Here is a 19430-nt window from a genome sequence, read left to right as displayed (position 1 = left end):
TTGAACTAGAACAAGAAGAATAAATAAACTGTTATAATCACAAATGCAAAACCTTTGCCAGTTGAACACCCTGCCACCAAGCATTTAGAAATTTTCCATGGTGCCCGTTGGGGCATATGGGCCTACAAAAAATAGGCTGATCTGCCCCCAAGTGGGGCAGAAATGGCCAACAGTTCTGTGCCCCCACCACACCAAACACACACACAAACAAGATCCCTCGTGCCTAATGGGCCTTACGAAATAGGCCGATCTGCCCTCAAGGGGTGCAGAAATGGCCAACATTTCTGTGCCCCCTTTATGGGATGACCCTTGCCGAAGGGGGCGTCCCCCAACAAAAAAAAAGGGGGGGGAAATCCCTAGCGTCTTGGTGGCTTCTGCCCCCCTTGGGGGCAGATGGGCTTAAAAAAATAGGACGATCTGCTCCCAAGGGGGACAGAAATAGCCAACAGTTCTGTGCCCCCTATGGGGGGGGGAGGTGACCCTTGCTAAAGGGGGCGCCCCCAACACAAAAACACAAAGGAAATCAAATCCCTGGCATTTTGGTGGCTTCTGCCCCCCTTAGGGACGGATAGGCCTACAAATATAGGCTGATCTGCTCCCAAGGGGGGCAGAAATCACTAATGTGCCCCTTTTGAGGGGTGACCCTTGCCCAAGGGGTGCCCCCAAGACACTATCAAACGCACAAACACTCACACACAACACAATCCCTTGGGCCTAGTGGGTTTTGACCCCTCCGGGGGCGAGATCGGCTGAAAACATGGCGATCTAGCTCCGGGGGGGGGGCAAAACATATTTAAAAAAATCTTGCCCTCAGAGCAGCGACCCTTGCCTAAGGGGTCGCTGCCCTAAAACATTCTATGAACATAATCCCTGGTGTCTAGTGGGTTTCGACCCCTCCTGGGGGCAGATCAGCTGAATAAATGGCCGATCTGACCCCAGGGTGGGGATGAAACACAGATATAATTATGCCCCCAAGGGACAGACCCTTTCCTAAGGGGTCGCTCCCCAAAATAACCTAAAAAAAACATCCCTGGTGCCTAGTGGTGGATTCCTGCTCCACGATCGCGAGCCTCGCCCGTGATCAAGGAGCAGGAATCCATTGAAAACAGGCACAGGGGGAAAGGAAAAACTCTTTCCTTTCCCCCTGTGTCTGTTTCCCCCCCCCAAAAAAAAACCCCAAGGAGAAGGACTCACCTTTTTGAAGTCCTCTCTCTCTCCACGCGCTGGAAGCAAATGGCTTCCAGCATGTCCCCAGCACCATTTGATGACGTTGGCGCGCTGTGAGCGCGCTGATGTCATCAGATAGCCAGGTGGTGGGACGGGCAGGGGTGGAAGGGGAAGCGATTCCCTTTCCATCTCTGACAGGGGTGGGTGGGAGGCCCCGTGAGCCGGGTGCAGGATGAGCTGGTCTCGTCCCCGGCACATGGGAACCGTGGCCGAGGGCGAGACCAGCTCGTCTCAGGCACCCAGGGGGTTAAATTACATTTTCCATCCCAAATAAAACCCAGCAGAAACAATTATCCCTATAGCTGCAATTCGAATGGAGCGTTTTGCCAATAAATGCTTGGATTTCACACTTTTAAATTGAGCCTAGCCAACATACTATGAGCACACTAGGCCAATTTGTCGACAAAACATTTGTCCCTTTTCAACACAATTTATTTTTCTTTAGTGAATGCTCTTTCCTGTCACTGTTATACTGATATGTGTCTACACTTCATTACTTCTTTTCACAAATGGTATCCAGGTCAGTTTTGCATCCTTTTTCAAATATGTTGCATACTCTAAAGTAGGGGTGGCTCCTCTGCTATGGTCAACCAAAATCCCCACCCACCCCCGCCAGCAGCAGCAGCTGCAAAACGTTTACAAGAAAACAATAATAAACATAAAAGGGGCAGGGCTACGGGTGATGACAGGGATGGAAGGGGAGTGCACAGCACTCCCCCTCAGTGTGCATGTATGTTTGGCTGGCCTTCTCGGGCCGGTCAAACCCAGATTCACACTAGGCTCTCTCCAACTTGGAACTGCGTTGTCAGGTAGGAGACAGGAGGCAGAGACTCTCACTCTGCCTTAGAGTGCCCTGGCTGGGCGCTCCATCCAATCCTAACACTGCTTTCATGCTGCCAGCAGCATGAAAGCAGCGTTACGATTGGACGCAGGGCAGGCTGGGAGCCTGTGCCTGCAGTGGAGGACAGAGGAGCGGATCGGATTGGCGCGGCGAGAAAGGTACGTTAATTTTTTATATATATATTTATTTATTTTTGTCGTCCCGCCACGCGTCGTGCCATCTGGCCCCTTTTCCCTCACGCAAGCCGCCACTGTTCTAAAGCTTCCCAGGGTTTGTGGATTCCCCTTGAGGGAAATTAGAAAATAGCCAATATACATCAAAATGTTGTTTTTTTGTTCTTGTTTTTTTAATGGGAAAAAGGGTGTTGTGCAAGAAAAGGAGTGGCCTCTTTTTCCCTAAAACAACACACCATAAGCTAATGGTTCTATATGCTAAGATGGACTTCTTCCTAGGTTCCAGGAACAGGCTGAGTTAAAAATTATTTTGTTTTACCACAGGTTTTTATTTTTACATGTAGTAGTTTATTTTACCTACTTTTTGTGGCTTCTACCAACTTACAGTTTGTGGTGAAAAAAGGTGTGAAACTCATCAGACAACCCACAAAGCTAAGCACTTTTGAAAAGTAGACACAACTCAGAGTTCAGCAAGAGGTCATTTGTGTAAATCAGTCATGGTTTTCCCACAGAAACGATCATTGAAATAAAAAGAGAAAATAGAACTCAGTAGATAAAAATAGAAATATGTCATGATTTCCAGAATGACCAATTTTATAAGGGTAATATACCATTACGCCATTCAGACTCTTCTATTCGTATGAGTATTTAGTGCTTGTTGGTTGTCCAAAACACAATTCCTAGAGCTATCATCTGAGCTGCAGCTTGTATTGAATTTTCATTCGGTAATGACAGTGCATCAATTCTTATAGTAAAATCTAATGAAAATAAAATGGGTATGAAGGAAGCAGATACATTTTTGAAATGTGCTTAATATAATGAGTTTAGGAAATGTGGTTATTTGTGCAACTATAAGTCCGGGGTTACCCCTACTATCATGTGATTCAGAAAGTATTTTGAAACAATATGTTCTTTGCTGCACAATGTCATCCAATTTTGAAGCAACAAATGGAGAGAAATTCATTTGATAATAACAAATATTATACTCTTCTGAGTACCAAAGCTTTTCTGGACAAAAACAGTACCCCACTTGTTTTGGTCAGCCAATCAACCACAACCATAAAGGCACCAAAAACCAGGGATGCATCAAACTTTTGCCTTTAAAATTGACTCATTTTGGCGATATGAATATCTGCATTGTTTCAGCCTGGAATTTTGAATATCATGGGAAACGTTATCTCATTAATTGGAGGCTGGCACTTGAGGCTGGCAGTGTTGCAACTGGATTTTAACCTGTACTGCTGATCAGCAAGACTATGTTATATCCCATATTTGATAGCAGCCCCAGACCGATGTATCAAAGTAAAGTATAGGTTTTGTGAAATGTTAATCTCACCATCTCCTCCTGTTGGTATTTTAGCTCAATTTGACCATCCCAACTACAGTAAGAAAATTAGGTTAAAGATCATACAAAACACTGCTGACGTACAAATCACTACGGGATTTCATAAATTCAATAGGTTGATGCTTATCTGGGGGTTTCTGGGTTTCTAGGACTGGGTACACAGGTATCCTCAGTCATGCAAGAAAAGTTGTGGACTCTATCCAAGTAGGGACCCTCACTCTAGCCAGCATAAGGAAGTCACACAGTTAATATAACACCAGCTCACCCCTTTGGTAGCTTGGCATGAGCAGTCAGGCTTATCGCAGAGGCAATGTGTAAGGTATTTGTACACACACACACACACACTCAGAGTAACACAGTGAAAACACCACAAAAGTACTCCACACCAGTTCAGAAAAATAGCCAATATTTATCTGAGTAACACAAGACCAAAACAACAAAAAACCAACATACACAAGCAAAGGTATGAATTTTGAAAGATTAAATCTCATTAAAGAACTTAGAAACACAATAGCTCCAACAGGGGCTAATATGACGTCTTGACGGAGTAGTTCCCAACAGTCCAATGCCACTCCCGAGGGAGTGCAGGATGGTCATGGAGTCACACAAACCCAGTACCTATGTAAACGATAAGGAAACAAGGACGTTGCACAGAGTTGGGGCGGTGCGGCATCAGTTCATTACTGCTACCGTAGAGGTGAGGCGTTGGTTTCTTTTGCCCTTAAAGTAGGGAAACTTCAAAGGAAAGTCTTTGTATTGCACAATACCCTACCATTTCTGCCCTGGCCCCAGGTACACTCCGGGGGGTTGGAGACTGCTTTGTGTAAGGACAGGCACAGCCCTTTTCAGGTGCAACTGTCAGCTCTTCCCACCACTCTTGCCCAGGAAGATCCATTAGGTAATGCAGGGTACAGCTCCCCTCCCTTTGTGTCACTGTTTAGAGTGAATTCACAAACAGCCCAACTGTCATCCTGACCCAGAAGTGTATTCCACAGACAGGCAGAGGCACAAAATGGTTAAGCAAGAAAATGCCCACTTTCTAAAAGTGGCATTTTCAAACTTACAATTTAAAAAACAACTTCACCAAAATATGTACTTTTAAATTGTGAGTTCAGAGACCCCAATCTCCACATCTCTATCTGCTCCCAAGGGGAAATTACACTCAAAAGATATTTCAAGGCAATCCCCATGTTAATCTATGAGTGAGATAGGCCTTGCAATAGTGAAAAACGAATTTAGCAGTATTTCTCTATCAGGACATGTAAAACACACCAGTACATGTCCTACCTTTTAAATACACTGCACCCTGCCCTTGGGGATGCTTTAACCTACCTTAGGGAGACTTACATATAGTAAAAGGGAAGGTGTGAGCCTGGCAAGTGGGTGCACTTGCCAGGTCGAAATGGCAGTTTAAAACTGCACACACAGACACTGCAGAGGCAGGTCTGTGCCATGTTTACAGGGCTACTCATGTGGGTGGTACAGTCAATGCTTCAGGCCCACTAGCAGCATTTGATTTACAGGTCCTGGGCACACATAGTACATGTTACAAGGGACTTTCTAGTACATCAGATAGGCCAATCATGGATAAACCAATCAACAATAAATTTTAGACAGAGAGCACTTGAACTTTAGCACCAGTCGGCAATGATAAAGTGCCCAGAGTCCTAAAACCAGCAAAAACGAAATTCAGCAGAGGATCAAAAACAGGAGGTCAGATGCCAAAAAGACAGGGCAAACCTTGCAAAAAGGACCATTTCCAACAGTGCCTTAAGTATTCCTATAGAATGGAAAGTTAAATGTCATATGTAGGCTGCAGGCTGTATTTACACCACCCACATATATAACAAAAGTATATTTCTGCCAGGAGCACCACTGTGCTCTGGCTAGGCTGCAATTTCAATACATTGCAATGACACATGGCAGGGAAAACTTCCTTTGCAATTGAGAAAAAGCCTATTTTTAAATATTCACGAGTCACCCCTACAGTGTGCCTTGTAAGGCCACAAGACAAGGTGCTAGTATATAAAATAGGGCATGCTATATATTGAGGATAGTGTTCCTTTACAGTGCAATAAATGCCAAAAGCTATTGCAGCTTGCAGGCCTGGCTAGACCTTTCTCTAATAGGCCTAGGTAGAGGCAATATCATTATGAAAGCAGTAGAAAAATTATTTGAAACTACTTTCTACTTAGTTTTTAAAATTTGACGTGATGGCAACTTAAGTAGAAATGTAATTTTGCAAAAATATACTTCAGGGTGCCTGAGCTTGAACTGATTTGAATCCAGTTCAGCCACCCCTCACTCCTTCAGAGACGGACTACACATCATTTGCTGGGAGACTTAACAACCCTAGTTCAGAAAACAATTGCTTCCCTCTGGGCACCTGTTGACCGCTTAGTAGGGATTAGCCATCAGGAAGTGGATAGGAACAGTTGGCAGAACAAAGAGCAGCTTTACAGCTATCTCTTTTAACTTGGAGATGCCACAGATGGCTTTCCCTGTTCATGCCCAGGGTCCTCCTAGACAGGCTCCATCCACTGTAGAAGGGGAAATGAGTCTTGAACCTGTAAGGTAGGGGAATGCCCAAGAAGCTAAGGACAGGCCCACCTTGGGGCAGCTGCATCCCGCTATCTTGCAACAATGGATCCTTGCTAATTTTACTATACAGCAGAGAGGATGTGCCACAAAAGGAGATGTGAGGACTGTGAGAAAATTGTTAGGACTGAGTGGTAGCATTCCTCCAACCACTGGCTAATCGCGGATTAAATCTGGCACCTCCTCTACCACCTCCTCACAACATTCCTGGACCTGAGAAGACTCCAGCTGAAGACGAAGTCCCAGCTAGAAGAAGAATCCTGACTCATAGCTCCTCCTGGAAGAAGGACTCACTCAAGGACTCAAAGAACCCTGAATTCTGCTAGTACTTAGGGACTAGAACTACTCTGAAAGGGTCAAGTGGTTGGCTTTCTGTTTACCTACTTCAGGGATACAAAAAGCAGAAGGACTCCTGACTCCAAGAGGATCCAGCTGACTAAAGAGGACTAGATGCTGCTGGAGACCTGCCTGTAGAAAGACCCACTACCCAGAAGTCTTCCTGAGGAACGATGGGGTATAGGACTGACCAGAATAAACTTTCTAAGAGACTAAGGGCCTGGTTTAGAGATTGACAGAGGGGGCTACTCCGTCACAAACATGACGGATATCCCGTCCACCGTATTAAGATTCCATTATATCCAATGAAATCATAATACAGGTGTTGAAAAGATGAAACATGGATCCAAAAGGTATGAAGTCTGGTCCTTTATTGGAGCATCCTATCCACAGCCAACTACACTCTTCTCCTCTCAGCTCTGCTCTCCTCTAACCTTCTTAACATTCCATATTCTCGTGATGTCATACTATGACATCAGCCTGAGAGCTGAGCAAAGAGAACAATCTACATTGATTTTACAATTGATTATATACCACACCAGAGGACAGGATATCACATCTGTGAAGGAATAACATGGCTGCCAAACTCTAAATCAGGCCCTAAGTTTGAAGGCAAAACCTTTGACCAGGACAACCAGCTTGGTGTATCCGACCTCTGCTCCAGTGAGTCTGAAATTGTGCCGAAGTCGCTGTCCATCGTTAACTATTGTTTTTCCGTAGTGCTTAATTTTTTTAGGTGCTTTTTGCCTTAAATCTTTAGAAATTCATATATCTGTTTCCGCATAACCTATTTTGATAATCTTGGTGTCTGAATTTTTCCTTGCAAACGTTTTCTTAATTTTTCTTAATTGGTTTGGGAATGTTATTGTGCTGTGTTCTTTACTTTACAAATGTTGGTACTGGTTGAACTTAGCACACATATCTCTGGGGATTGCCAGCTGCTTGTGCCATAGTTACCAGGGTTTGAGCAGAGAGTCTCTGAGAACTCTATTTTGACCTAAACAGAGTGTATTTATTGAGTTGGCAGTGGTACCCGCTCTGAAATTATTAACACGATTTCTGTCAATATAATATGCATTTATTTATAGCATGTCAATGGAAATAAATGTAGCCCATTAACACATTATTTAGAGCAACTATACCAATAAATGTGTATTTAAACATGTATTACTACAGTGTTGTGGTCAAATTTGAGTTTATTACGAGAGTACACCAAAACTGACATGAGGAAAACACTTTTTACTTTTTACAGATTGCATGTAACAATTAGTTAAATACTTTTATCTCAAAACAAATATATACTTGAAAAAATACTGCGGCATAAATCATATATGAGCAGAGTATGATATGCTATTTATTACCAAAATTGAGATGAGGGAATCACAATATAGGAAAGTTGATTATTATTTGGGGTGGACAAGTCCCCCAACTGCTGGTTGTCACGCAAAGTAAATACAATAGACCTGTGCTCAATCCCTGTAAATGTGGCGCAAAGCAGTCAGGCGTAAATCAAAGGCAATGTGTAAAGTATTTAATCAGAGCACTGTAGATAAAGTCACACAAGACATAATAAAACTCAACAGTTTTAAAATAAAGAGAAAGATTTATGAGTAAAATAAGACAAAAATGACAAAAATCGAGCAACGGGAACCAGCTAAATGGATTTTCAGAGTCTTAAGTGAAAAAAGATCCAAAAAGCTCAAATCAAATCACCAATGGTCATCTATTGAACCTAGGCATGCTTTAAGGCTGACTGTGATGGAGCACTGGCAGGATACAATAAGTGAATTGGTCCCGGTGAAAAGTTGGGAAGTCAAAAGTTTTAAAAAGTATCTAAGTCCCAATGCAGAGTGTAACTTTGTCACTCTTTCAGAAGAATAATCCTCCTTGGACAGGCTGCTACTGAAATTGTAGCAGCCGCTGGGAACTGAAGGCTGAATACTTCAAGCAAGCTGGTCGTTCTGTAGCCCTGTGGATTTCTCACTGAAAATGTTCTAATTCTAATGCCCCAGTACCTCAGGAGAGGGTGCTTTGAGACTCTCAGAGTGTCAGGCAGGGGACAACATCAAAGTCCAGTGCCAGTCTAGCTGCCACTATTCAGCCAACCATTTATAAGAAAGGCCCTCTTGCAGCTTGTTGTGCCAAACAGGAGGTCAGCCAGCTCACCCTTGAAGTCCACAACTTTGTCCTGGGTACAAAAGGGAGCATGTTGAGATCGTTAGGGCTCCTCTCAGGTAACAGACAGCATGTCCAGTCCTCTTCTGATCTTTTCACAGATCCAGGAAATATTCTGAGGATGGTACCTTGAGGTGCTATATTTTGCCTGGCACCAGCTAGTGGGCAGGGGTGACTCTTTGGGTACTTCTTAACCAATAGGGTAAAAGTTCCCTGGGCCAACCTACCCACGTTTTGAGCAGTTCCTATTCGTTCTACTGCAAACAATCCAACAGTGCCCCAAGCTCTCAAAATCCAACATGGGGGTAAAACATTGTCCCCTTGTGCAAAATCTGTGTGCCCACCCCGAGGTGGCCAGGGGATTGAGCAGTCTGTGATCACTCAAAACGAGGTTCTGAGCATGACTTTCCTACAAATTGGTTTGCTGTCACCCTGACTAGGTGGACAAATCCTGGGCTTTCTAAGTGTAACCTAACATTCGCTTGTGACAAGGTAAACTCCTTTGAAGTTAATTAACTTCCTGGGCCCACCCCAACTGGTCTTCTTGTCAGGGGAAGAAAACACCTCCTCACTCCCAAGCAATAGTGTCTGCTCTGGGAGCTGTTTTCACATCTCCTACAGTATAGGCTGGGCGGTTGCTGGAGAGTGAATACAAATTAGCTTTTAGCAGCGTAAGGCAGGGTAAAGGTAACTTTCTAAAACTAAGGGCCATATGTACGGACACATTTTCCCATAGACACAAAATGGATAAAATCCTTTGATACATCTGGCCCTAAATTTCTAATATATTTAATATAAATTCAACTTCACCACTAAATTTAATGGTTTATCAAGTAGAAAAATAAGTCTTTGAATGGAGTCTCTAGCTGGTACTGGTCAAACGTTATATATTCAAGTGTATAGCCTTCACTTTGACTTTTTCTATGTCCCAGTTATAGCCTAGCCTGTGACAATGCCGTTGTGAGCATAGTCACTGGGGGAATGTGCCAATTCTAATGTCCCACATGTTTGATTCTACCATGTAGGCAGCAAGGTGCACTTAGAGATGACTTATTTAATATTTAAAATCTGGTTTTCCTACCTGTCAAAAGAATGATGCTGACATCTGTGCAACAGAGTTCAAGCGGCTGCTGTCAGGCTACACATGGTAGGCCTGAAGCCATTTTTCCTGTCACTGTAGCAAGTGGCTCAATAAGTGCTGCAGTTCACAAGTAGCTTTTTAATTTCCATGCCATGCCATAGGTGTATTTTTGCACCACATACTGTGACCCTATAGGAAAGGTAAATGTGCTAATCAGGTTTTAAGCTGTTTTCACTATTTTTCAGGGATGAGACCACATACACTGGGCTCTGGATATCAATGTCCTATCGATGTCCTATTATTAGAATTCAGAATTATCAGCAGATGAGTTCCAAAAAAAAGGAAAAACTTAAGGTGAACATCCCAAAAGGGCCAATATGCAACAAGGACTCACTCTAGACTTCACTTCTCATAAGTCACAGTCCCTCCACTCTCAACAATGGTAATACATATATGCTTATGCACACTCAGACACAGACACACACAGAAAAACTGTCTCACAAACGCGCTGGCTGCTTGTGCCTGGTGTAAAGTTTAAAGAGCTTTCAGGTTCAGGTTGTTTAGTACTTGGGCCAGGGCAGACTGCCAGATCCTGGACTTCTGAGCAACAGTTATCAGCTTAGCACAGGGCAATTCACAATTCTTGTGCTATTAACCTGCCCTTTTATGAAAACCTCAATTATGTAAGCGTTCACTATCAACAAGGCACTCGGCCACGTTCACTGCAGCAGTTCGGGTACTGGTTTGCTCTAGCGAAATAGTACACACTGTTTTAATGGTACAATGAACTGTTTGTTCCCAGGAAAAAATAATGAAGGCAGTACAAGATCCTCATTATTGTTAAATGTCACAAGCAAAGCATCACATTTTGGAACTCTTATTAAATGCCAGCGTTGAATTTACACTTCAGGGAACTGAAGTTAACCATCAACTCTTTCCCATTCATTTGGCAGAGACGACGAGAGAGCCTTTAAATGTATGCTTTGGGTATCATTTAAAGAAAGGGCTCCGAACCCTAGGCTGCCACCTAACAGTGACGTTTATCTATTGGTTATACGTGGTAGGTGTCATTATGCATTCTTATTAATACCTGTACTAGACCCTAATTTCCAGGACATAGTCAGCATACAACATGAGTGGAATGCAAACACTCAGTATCTTCATGCAGAGTGAGTTTAAGACGTGCAAAGGACATAGAAAACACAATTATTTTAGCAAATTCTTATACTGTATATTGTATGATTTATTTAAGGTTTCCATAAGTGATTCTATTCTTGCTCACCTATTGATTTTGCTCTTGTTCTTCGTGATAAGAGTAGAAAAGCACACCTGTAACTTAGTACCTCTTCCTCCCCCCCAAAGGGGGCTTTTTCAAGGCTGAAAAAGTGAATTCTGATGAATACAGAATAGAGAACAATGTTTTACTTAATAGTGAGATCTGGGCCCTCTGGTGTCCCACTGCACCTTTGATGGTCATAATCTGTTTTGAAAAAAGTGGTACACGTGTGTAAGTGAGCATGGTGACTACTATCTAATACAAAATACTAGTATTTCCAGATTATGCCCACTAGGTGCAGGCACAAGTACAGGTACAAATGTCATTGGTAAAGAAGAGAGTAAACTCTGACCGAGTATGTCAACACAAAGCTTAGGTTTGGGCTGCTGCAGACCCTGTAATCAATCCTGAATGCATTCGAAACATAGGTTAGGCAAGGAGAGCAGTGCTAAAATGGATATCCTGTCTCATGTCACTTTGTGTTTGATGGGACTTGCTTCTGTCCAGAGTGGTTCTGTGCTGTAAGCTAAGGACCATCATTTTTCACTCTTCTCCGTTGGACTACCTGCTCTCCTTTTTCGTGGAAGATCAAGGTGTAGATTTACTAAGGGTTACAATGGTGCTTGTGCTACGCTGTGAATGTTTGAGCAACTCTTGCAGGATTTGTTTGTAACGGTAAGCAAACTGACCCAAAGCTTTGTACCACTTGGGCACCTGCTCAAAGCCATAGTAAATAATGCCCCAATTATTGCTTATTTCACAAAAGTTTCTTGAAACTGAACCTATCAATAATTATCCTATTCTACATGTGTGGCAGTTATAAGCATATATCATATTTTTGGAAAAGTGAAATAGTGTTTGCATGTTTTTTGTGGCAAAATCATCCACTGTGGACGAGGCATACTGTCACATCATCAAGTATTCAAATAGCTCCCTTAGAGTTGGCTAATATTAAACACATTCTGCAAAATATCTGTGACTACTCAAATGACTAGGCAGGCACTAATGTTTTTAACAGTCATAGTATCATGTGGCCTGTTACTAAATAGTGCCAGAAAAAAACAGTCACAAAGAAACATGATAAGTATGTTTTGTTGATTTGCATAGCACAATAATCACCCACAGGGGTATCCAGGTGCTTTGGCAGGTATGTAGGTGTATTGTCCCCAAGGTGCTTATACGAAGAGCCAAGTCTTCAGCTTCTGGCGCAACTCAAGAAGTGAGAAGGAGGCTCTGATGTGTTGAGGGAGGTTGTTCCATGTGTTATGTGTGATGTATGAGAATGATTGACCTGCAGTTTTGCTTTTCAGATGCGGGGAGTGTGTGCAAGTGAGAGTGCGGTAAAGTTTTGGTGTCTGGTGGATTGGTGAAAGTGAATGTGGCTGTTCAGGTATTCTCGTCCGGAGCTGTGTAGGGCTTTGTATGTGTGCATGAGAAAATTGAATTGACTGCTCTTGCTAATGAGGAGCCAGTGAAGTTCCATGAGGTGCTGTGTGATGTGGGTAGGGTATTGGACGTCGAGTATGAGTCTTGCAGTGGTGTTGTGGATGGTCTGGAGCCTGTGTATGAGTAGTTTGGAGATTCTGGCATAGAAAGTGTTGACGTAGTCCAGCCTGCTGGTGATGAGTGCTTGTGTGATGATCCGCCTGATGTCCTGAGGCAACCATTTGAAGAGCTTTTGCAGCATACGAAGGATGTGGAAGCAGGAGGTGCACACTGTGCTGACTTAAGTCAGTATGTTGAGCTTGTTGTCAAGGCAAATCCCTAGATCTCTTTTGTGGTCAATGGGTGGAGTCCCATGGGGAGATCTTGCTGCCAAAGACCAATAATTACTAGGGCTGGATAAAGCTGATGCAGTCAGTGCACACGGGGCAGGCCAATGCACAAGAGGCCTGAAACAGCAGCTTTCACTGCTTGTAGGAGTTGAGCTCCTGGCAGTTGGTTTTCATGCAGTCTGCCACCATGGTCATGCAGTTAGTGAAGTTAGTTCTGGTGGTGGTTGTCTTGTCCTTCAGAGAGATGTCTTAGGTGTCATAGGCGTAGGAGATTCCGGTGATGTCTTGTGATCAGATAATTTTGGTGAGGGGTGTCATGTATATGTTGAAAAGAGTGAGGCTGAGGGATGATCCCTGTGGAACTCCACATGTCAGTTTCTTGGTCTCTGATGTGAAGGGTGGCAGCCTGCCCCCCCCTGGGTTTTTCCCGTGAGGACGGAACAGATTCATTTGAGAGTGCATTATTGTATGCCAATCTTGAGTCACCATAAAGCTTGACTCTACTATTTGTTAACTCATTTGGTGATTAGTTTTGATATCCATGCTTGAAACAATATGAGTTTGGGTTTAGGGGCAGTTACAAACACTAGTGAGTTGGGAATATCCACAACCCTATTTATTGCAGGCCAGAGTCAGAAAGAATAGACGTTTTCCAGCATTTACCTACCTATATTCGTAAGTAAATAGAGTGCGAACCGTGCTGTAAAGCAAAAGGGTGGTGTCCATGAGAGGAGACACAGTGAGGGACACATAATGGGGTAAACAACTTTATTATCAGTCTGATATCTGGGTGCTGTTGATTGGGTAGTTACGAAAAACGTAACAGGTCACTAGGAAATCAGATTGCATCAGCGTGTATCTTAACATTGTACCGTCTTGTGCTACTCCAGCACAGCGGGTGTCACACACTTTTCCATATGCATGAAACGTTAGGGTACAATCAATTCTGCAGTACTTTTGCGACTCATTTTCTGCTACATTTCCATGACTACCAGTTTCTTCCCTAGGTGAGAGCCACACACTGGGACACCGTGCAGCAACATCAATTTTAGAAAGAGGTCTCTAGGAGGGAGGGATCACTTGCATTGATTGTGCAAGATTATCCAGCTAATAGTGCACTGGGTGCCGCAAATGGTAGGAATGATTTTGTTTATATTCCTATGTATGATCAAAATGAAAACCCTATGCTCTTCTCTAATACTTGCTATATCATACTAAAGTCACAAGTTTCTTCTGATAAAAGTCACACCGTAAGTGAGTTCATTGTGGCTACAAAGTGCCAGAACTACAGGTATTACAGGCCTTTCCTGGTACTCCATTGGTAGCTCAAATTCTATAATTCATGCATCTGGTGTTCATCTATCCAGTGACTTATTTGAACACATACTTATGTGGAGCTTTGTTATTGTTTGGCTACATGCAGCTTTATCTGTCCTTTGCAAATGTTAGTGGCATCCATACATGGGCAAACCATTTGCGGATGGCTACACACCATCACGTAGTTCCTACAGTCCTCAATGCTCTCAGTGATAGTTGAAACTTTCACTTGAGATTAGTGATAGCAGTAAATTATAAGGTAAATGCCGGAGGTGACAACTCACAATGTTTAGCTTTTTGCAGGAGAAGATTAGCAGTAAGGTCGTCATTGCCTTTGTTTAATGAAAAGTATATATTATTTGATCCAGTTTTTAACAAATTATTTCATCTCACTTTAGTCAAAGTGAGAGTTATAGCTTCAATCTTTTCTTTTCCTTATGCACATTGTTTTTATGTTCGGTGCATTTCACTCATTTTGCTTTTCTTTAAGAGCATTGTACTAAAAGGAAACCTGAAAACCAGCTGAACAGTTATAACTATAAATGCTACTGACTGTAGACTTAAGCCATTCTAAGTTCATGAGCAAATCACCAATGATTCCTAAGCCTCATCATTCCTCACAAGGGTAACACTTTAAATTGTAACACATAGAAAGTCATACCTTCTTCTTTTCATGATTTGCTGGTCACAATGGGGAATATATGAACTCTCAAGTTAAAATGTAGTGTTCCTGGTGCATGAATTTGATGATCTCTCATCGAGCAAGCCCGATCTAACACTGGTTTACAAAACTCCTGGGCACAGTGGGATAAAGTCATACAAACTAGTATTTGAGTATGCGCTGGAGTCCAGGCCATCTGGAATTCCACCACCCTCCTCTCGGTACAGCTGAGGCTTAGAATCATTAACTGGTTGTTCTGCCACTACAGTGTTTTTTTTTTTTCACTTGGCATGCGCACCAGAATGTTGACTTGCATCAAGATATATTGACATTTTTTTATTTCTAGGACATTCTCTGTTAGGGTCAGTTTTGTATCAGCACGGGGTAATTGAAGATGTCAAATCCTTCTGTTTTTAGGCAGTATTATATTGATGTCAACTGTGTGTTGCACTTGTGTGTATTGTCTAAACTGTCACTATGCGAATCCTATGGTTGCAGTTCTAAGACTGACAACTCATGGTATAAATTCACTCTCTGTTCTAATCTACGGAAAACGGTAAATATGTTTTCCTATCAAGCTGTAAAGGTCACAAAGAGTTGGAATAGGCATTGGAAACCTTTGGGGGAAAACCCCTTCCCCTGCATTCACAAATTGGAGCTGTTCTCTCGCTGTTTCTTTCCCGTAAACACACTTAATTCTGCCTTTCATTGGAAAAATCTGCATGCTTTCCCACGGTGAGAAACACATTGAAAAATATAGGGGTTCACCTTTGAAAAGCTGCATTCCCCAAGCCCCAGGAAATCTCACACTCTTTTCCAATCCTAGAGTTGTGAACATGGAATTTCCACCAGCGTTGGAGGTTGTTTGCATGCAAATCCCATTTACGAATTTATAAGCTTACATTTCCTTATTCTAAGAACCTGGAGTGTAATTTTGCCCTCAGAGTATGTTCACTGAACCACCCCAAGTCAACCCCGCTTCCAGTCAAGCTTTGAGCAGCGACAAAGTTTATAAATCTAGCCCTGGAACTGGTTTTCATTTGCTTTGTGGGAAGAAAATGTGTTTGATATTTAGTCATTCAATTTTGAATTCCTAGTTGTAGGAAAGTACCATCTTGCCTGGCATGTTACCCCCATATTTCACTGTATATATGTTGTTTTAGTTTATGTGTCACTGGGACCCTGCCAGCCAGGGCCCCAGTGCTCATAAGTGTGCCCTGTATGTGTTCCCTGTGTGATGACTAACTGTCTCACTGAGGCTCTGCTAGCCAGAACCTCAGTGGTTATGCTCTCTCTTTACTTTCTAAATTGTCACTAACAGGCTAGTGACCAATTTCACCAATTCACATTGGCATACTGGAACACCCTTATAATTCCCTAGTATATGGTACTGAGGTACCCAGGGTATTGGGGTTCCAGGAGATCCCTATGGGCTGCAGCATTTCTTTTGCCACCCATAGGGAGATCTGACAATTCTTACACAGGCCTGCCAGTGCAGCCTGAGTGAAATAACGTCCACGTTATTTCACAGCCATTTACCACTGCACTTAAGTAACTTATAAGTCACCTAAATGTCTAACCTTCACCTGGTGAAGTTTGGGTGCAAAGTTACTTAGTGTGTGGGCACCCTGGCACTAGCCAAGGTGCCCCCACATCGTTCAGGGCAAATTCCCTGGACTTTGTGAGTGCGGGGACACCATTACACGCGTGCACTGTACATAGGTCTCCACCTATGTACAGCGTCACAATGGTAACTCCGAACATGGCCATGTAACATGTCTAGGATCATGGCATTGCCACCCCAATGCCATTCTGGCATTGGGGAGACAATTCCACGATCCCCCGAGTCTCTAGCACAGACCCGGGTACTGTCAAACTACCTTTCCCGGGGTTTCACTGCAGCTGCTGCTGCTGCCAACCCCTCAGACAGGTTTCTGCCCTCCTGGGGTCCAGCCAGGCCTGGTCCAGGAAGGCAGAACAAAGGACTTCCTCAGAGAGAGGTTGTTACACCCTCTCCCTTTGGAAATAGGTGTCAGGGCTGGGGAGGAGTAGCCTCCCCCAGCCTCTGGAAATGCTTTGATGGGCACAGATGGTGCCCATCTCTGCATAAGCCAGTCTACACCAGTTCAGGGATCCCCCAGCCCTGCTCTGGCGCGAAACTGGACAAAGGAAAGGGGAGTGACCACTCCCCTGACCTGCACCTCCCAGGGGAGGTGCCCAGAGCTCCTCCAGTGTGCTCCAGACCTCTGCCATCTTGGAAACAGAGGTGCTGCTGGCACACTGGACTGCTCTGAGTGGCCAGTGCCAGCAGGTGACGTCAGAGACTCCTTCTGATAGGCTCTTACCTGTGTTGCTAGCCTATCCTCCTTCCTAAGTAGCCAAACCTCCTTTTCTGGCTATTTAGGGTCTCTGCTTTGGGGAATTCTTTAGGTAATGAATGCAAGAGCTCATCAGAGTTCCTCTGCATCTCTCTCTTCACCTTCTGCCAAGGAATTGACCGCTGACTGCTCAGGACGCCTGCAAAACCGCAACAAAGTAGCAAAGACGACTACTGCAACCTTGTATCGCTGATCCTGCCGCCTTCTCAACTGTTTTCCTGGTGGTGCATGCTGTGGGGGTAGTCTGCCTCCTCTCTGCACTAGAAGCTCCGAAGAAATCTCCAGTGGGACGACGGAATCCTCCCCCTGCAACCACAGGCACCAAAAGAACTGCATCACCAGTCCTCAGGGTCCCCTCTCAGCACGACGAGCGTGGTCCCTGGAACTCAGCAACTCTGTCCAAGTGACTCCCACAGTCCAGTGACTCTTCAGTCCAAGTTTGGTGGAGGTAAGTTCTTGCCTCCCCACGCTAGACTGCATTGCTGGGTACCGCGTGATTTGCAGCTGCTCCGGCTCCTGTGCACTCTTGCAGGATTTCCTTTGTGCACAGCCAAGCCTGGGTCCCCGACACTCTAACCTGTAGTGCACAACCTCCTGAGTTGTCCTCCGGCGTCGTGGGATCTCCTTTTGTGACTTTGGGTGAGCTCCTGTTCACTCTTCTTCATAGTGCCTGTTCCGGCACTTCTGCAGGTGCTGCCTGCTTCTGTGAGGGCTCTCTAGCTTGCTGGGCGCCCCCTCTGTCTCCTCACGCAATTGGCGACATCCTGGTCCCTCCTGGGCCACAGCAGCATCCAAAAACCCTAACCACGACCCTTGCAGCTAGCAAGGCTTGTTTGCGGTCTTTCTGCGTGGGAATACCTCTGCAAGCTTCTTCACGACGTGCGACATCCATCCTCCAAAGGGGAAGTTTCTAGCCCTCTTCGTTCTTGCAGAATCCACAGCTTCTACCATCCGGTGGCAGCTTCTTTGCACCCTCAGCTGGCATTTCCTGGGCATCTGCCCAATCTCGACTTTGTCGCGACTCTTGGACTTGGTCCCCTTGTTCCACAGGTACTCTCGTCCGGAAATCCACTTTGGTTGCATTGCTGGTGTTGGTCTTCCTTGCAGAATTCCCCTATCACGACTTCTGTGCTCTCTGGGGGTTGTAGGTGCACTTTACACCTACTTTTCAGGGTCTTGGGGTGGGCTATTTTTCTAACCCTCACTGTTTTCTTACAGTCCCAGCGACCCTCTACAAGCTCACATAGGTTTGGGGTCCATTCGTGGTTCGCATTCCACTTTTGGAGTATATGGTTTGTGTTGGCCCTATCCCCATGTGCTCCTATTGCAATCTACTGTAACTTTACATTGCTTGCATTACTTCCTTTTGCTATTACTGCATATTTTTGGTATTGTGTACATATATCTTGTGTATATTTGGCATCCTCATTCTGAGGGTACTCACTGAGATACTTTTGGCATATTGTCATAAAAATAAAGTACCTTTATTTTTAGTATATCTGTGTATTGTGTTTTCTTATTGTGCATATGACACCAGTGGTATAGTAGGAGCTTTGCATGTCTCCTAGTTCAGCCTAAGCTGCTCTGCTATAGCTACCTTCTATCTGCCTAAGCTGCTAGAAACACCTCTTCTACACTAATAAGGGATAACTGGACCTGGTGCAGAGTGTAAGTACCCCTTGCTACCCACTACTAACCAGGCCAGCCTCCTACACTAGTCCAAACTTGGCTTCGAATTAGAAGCAATTGAAATAAAATTGGCTATTTGTGAAGCACTCAGGTTATATCCTCACAATTATCAAATACATTTACCATGGTAGTTTTAACATATAACCATGCGGTGAGATCAACTGAAATTCAAGGTTATGGTGTTTGAGGGCCAGTGAGAGAGCCGTATGAGTAGCCCTCCATTGTAACTCCCTCTCATTGATGTGGGCCAGATGACATCAGGTTTCTCCAACAAGTAGCTTATGAAATACTGGTACCTCGCTTATTATCTGTAAGTAGTTCCCCCACGTGCAGCCAGTCTACTAAATTCAAAGCTTTTTCTTGGTTGAATATGTATACCAAAATTAATAAGAACGTACCCAAGGCTGAAATGTATGTACCGTCAGAACTCGTAAGCTAAAATTTTAAGAAATGTAATTCAATTTCTAAAATATAGTTAAGAGGGATATTTGAGTGATAAAGCAGTCTGCGATGGGAAGACCTGTTACTAATATTATTACCTTGGTGTCTGAGGCTTTG

The 19430-nt window shown here is 43.9% G+C and overlaps 1 protein-coding gene across 4 annotated transcripts in view; it reads left to right on the top strand.

Moving 5' to 3' along the window:
- AMOTL1 (angiomotin like 1) overlaps positions 1–19430 on the top strand; it is a 294817-nt gene that overhangs the window by 160532 nt on the left and 114855 nt on the right. Inside the window, exon 2 of one of the 4 annotated variants that reach the window (XM_069202418.1) lies at positions 10730–10836. The exons of the other annotated variants lie outside the window; for them this stretch is intronic. Coding sequence (XP_069058519.1) covers positions 10755–10836 — 82 coding nt within the window. The 5' untranslated portion in view covers positions 10730–10754. The remainder of the gene's footprint in view (positions 1–10729; positions 10837–19430) is intronic. 4 annotated transcript variants of the gene reach the window in all.

The sequence above is a fragment of the Pleurodeles waltl genome, chromosome 8 (genome assembly GCF_031143425.1).
Source record: "Pleurodeles waltl isolate 20211129_DDA chromosome 8, aPleWal1.hap1.20221129, whole genome shotgun sequence".
NCBI classification, from domain to species: domain Eukaryota; kingdom Metazoa; phylum Chordata; class Amphibia; order Caudata; family Salamandridae; genus Pleurodeles; species Pleurodeles waltl.
Note: the sequence above shows the minus strand (reverse complement) of the source record. Positions and strands in the feature narration are given on the sequence as shown.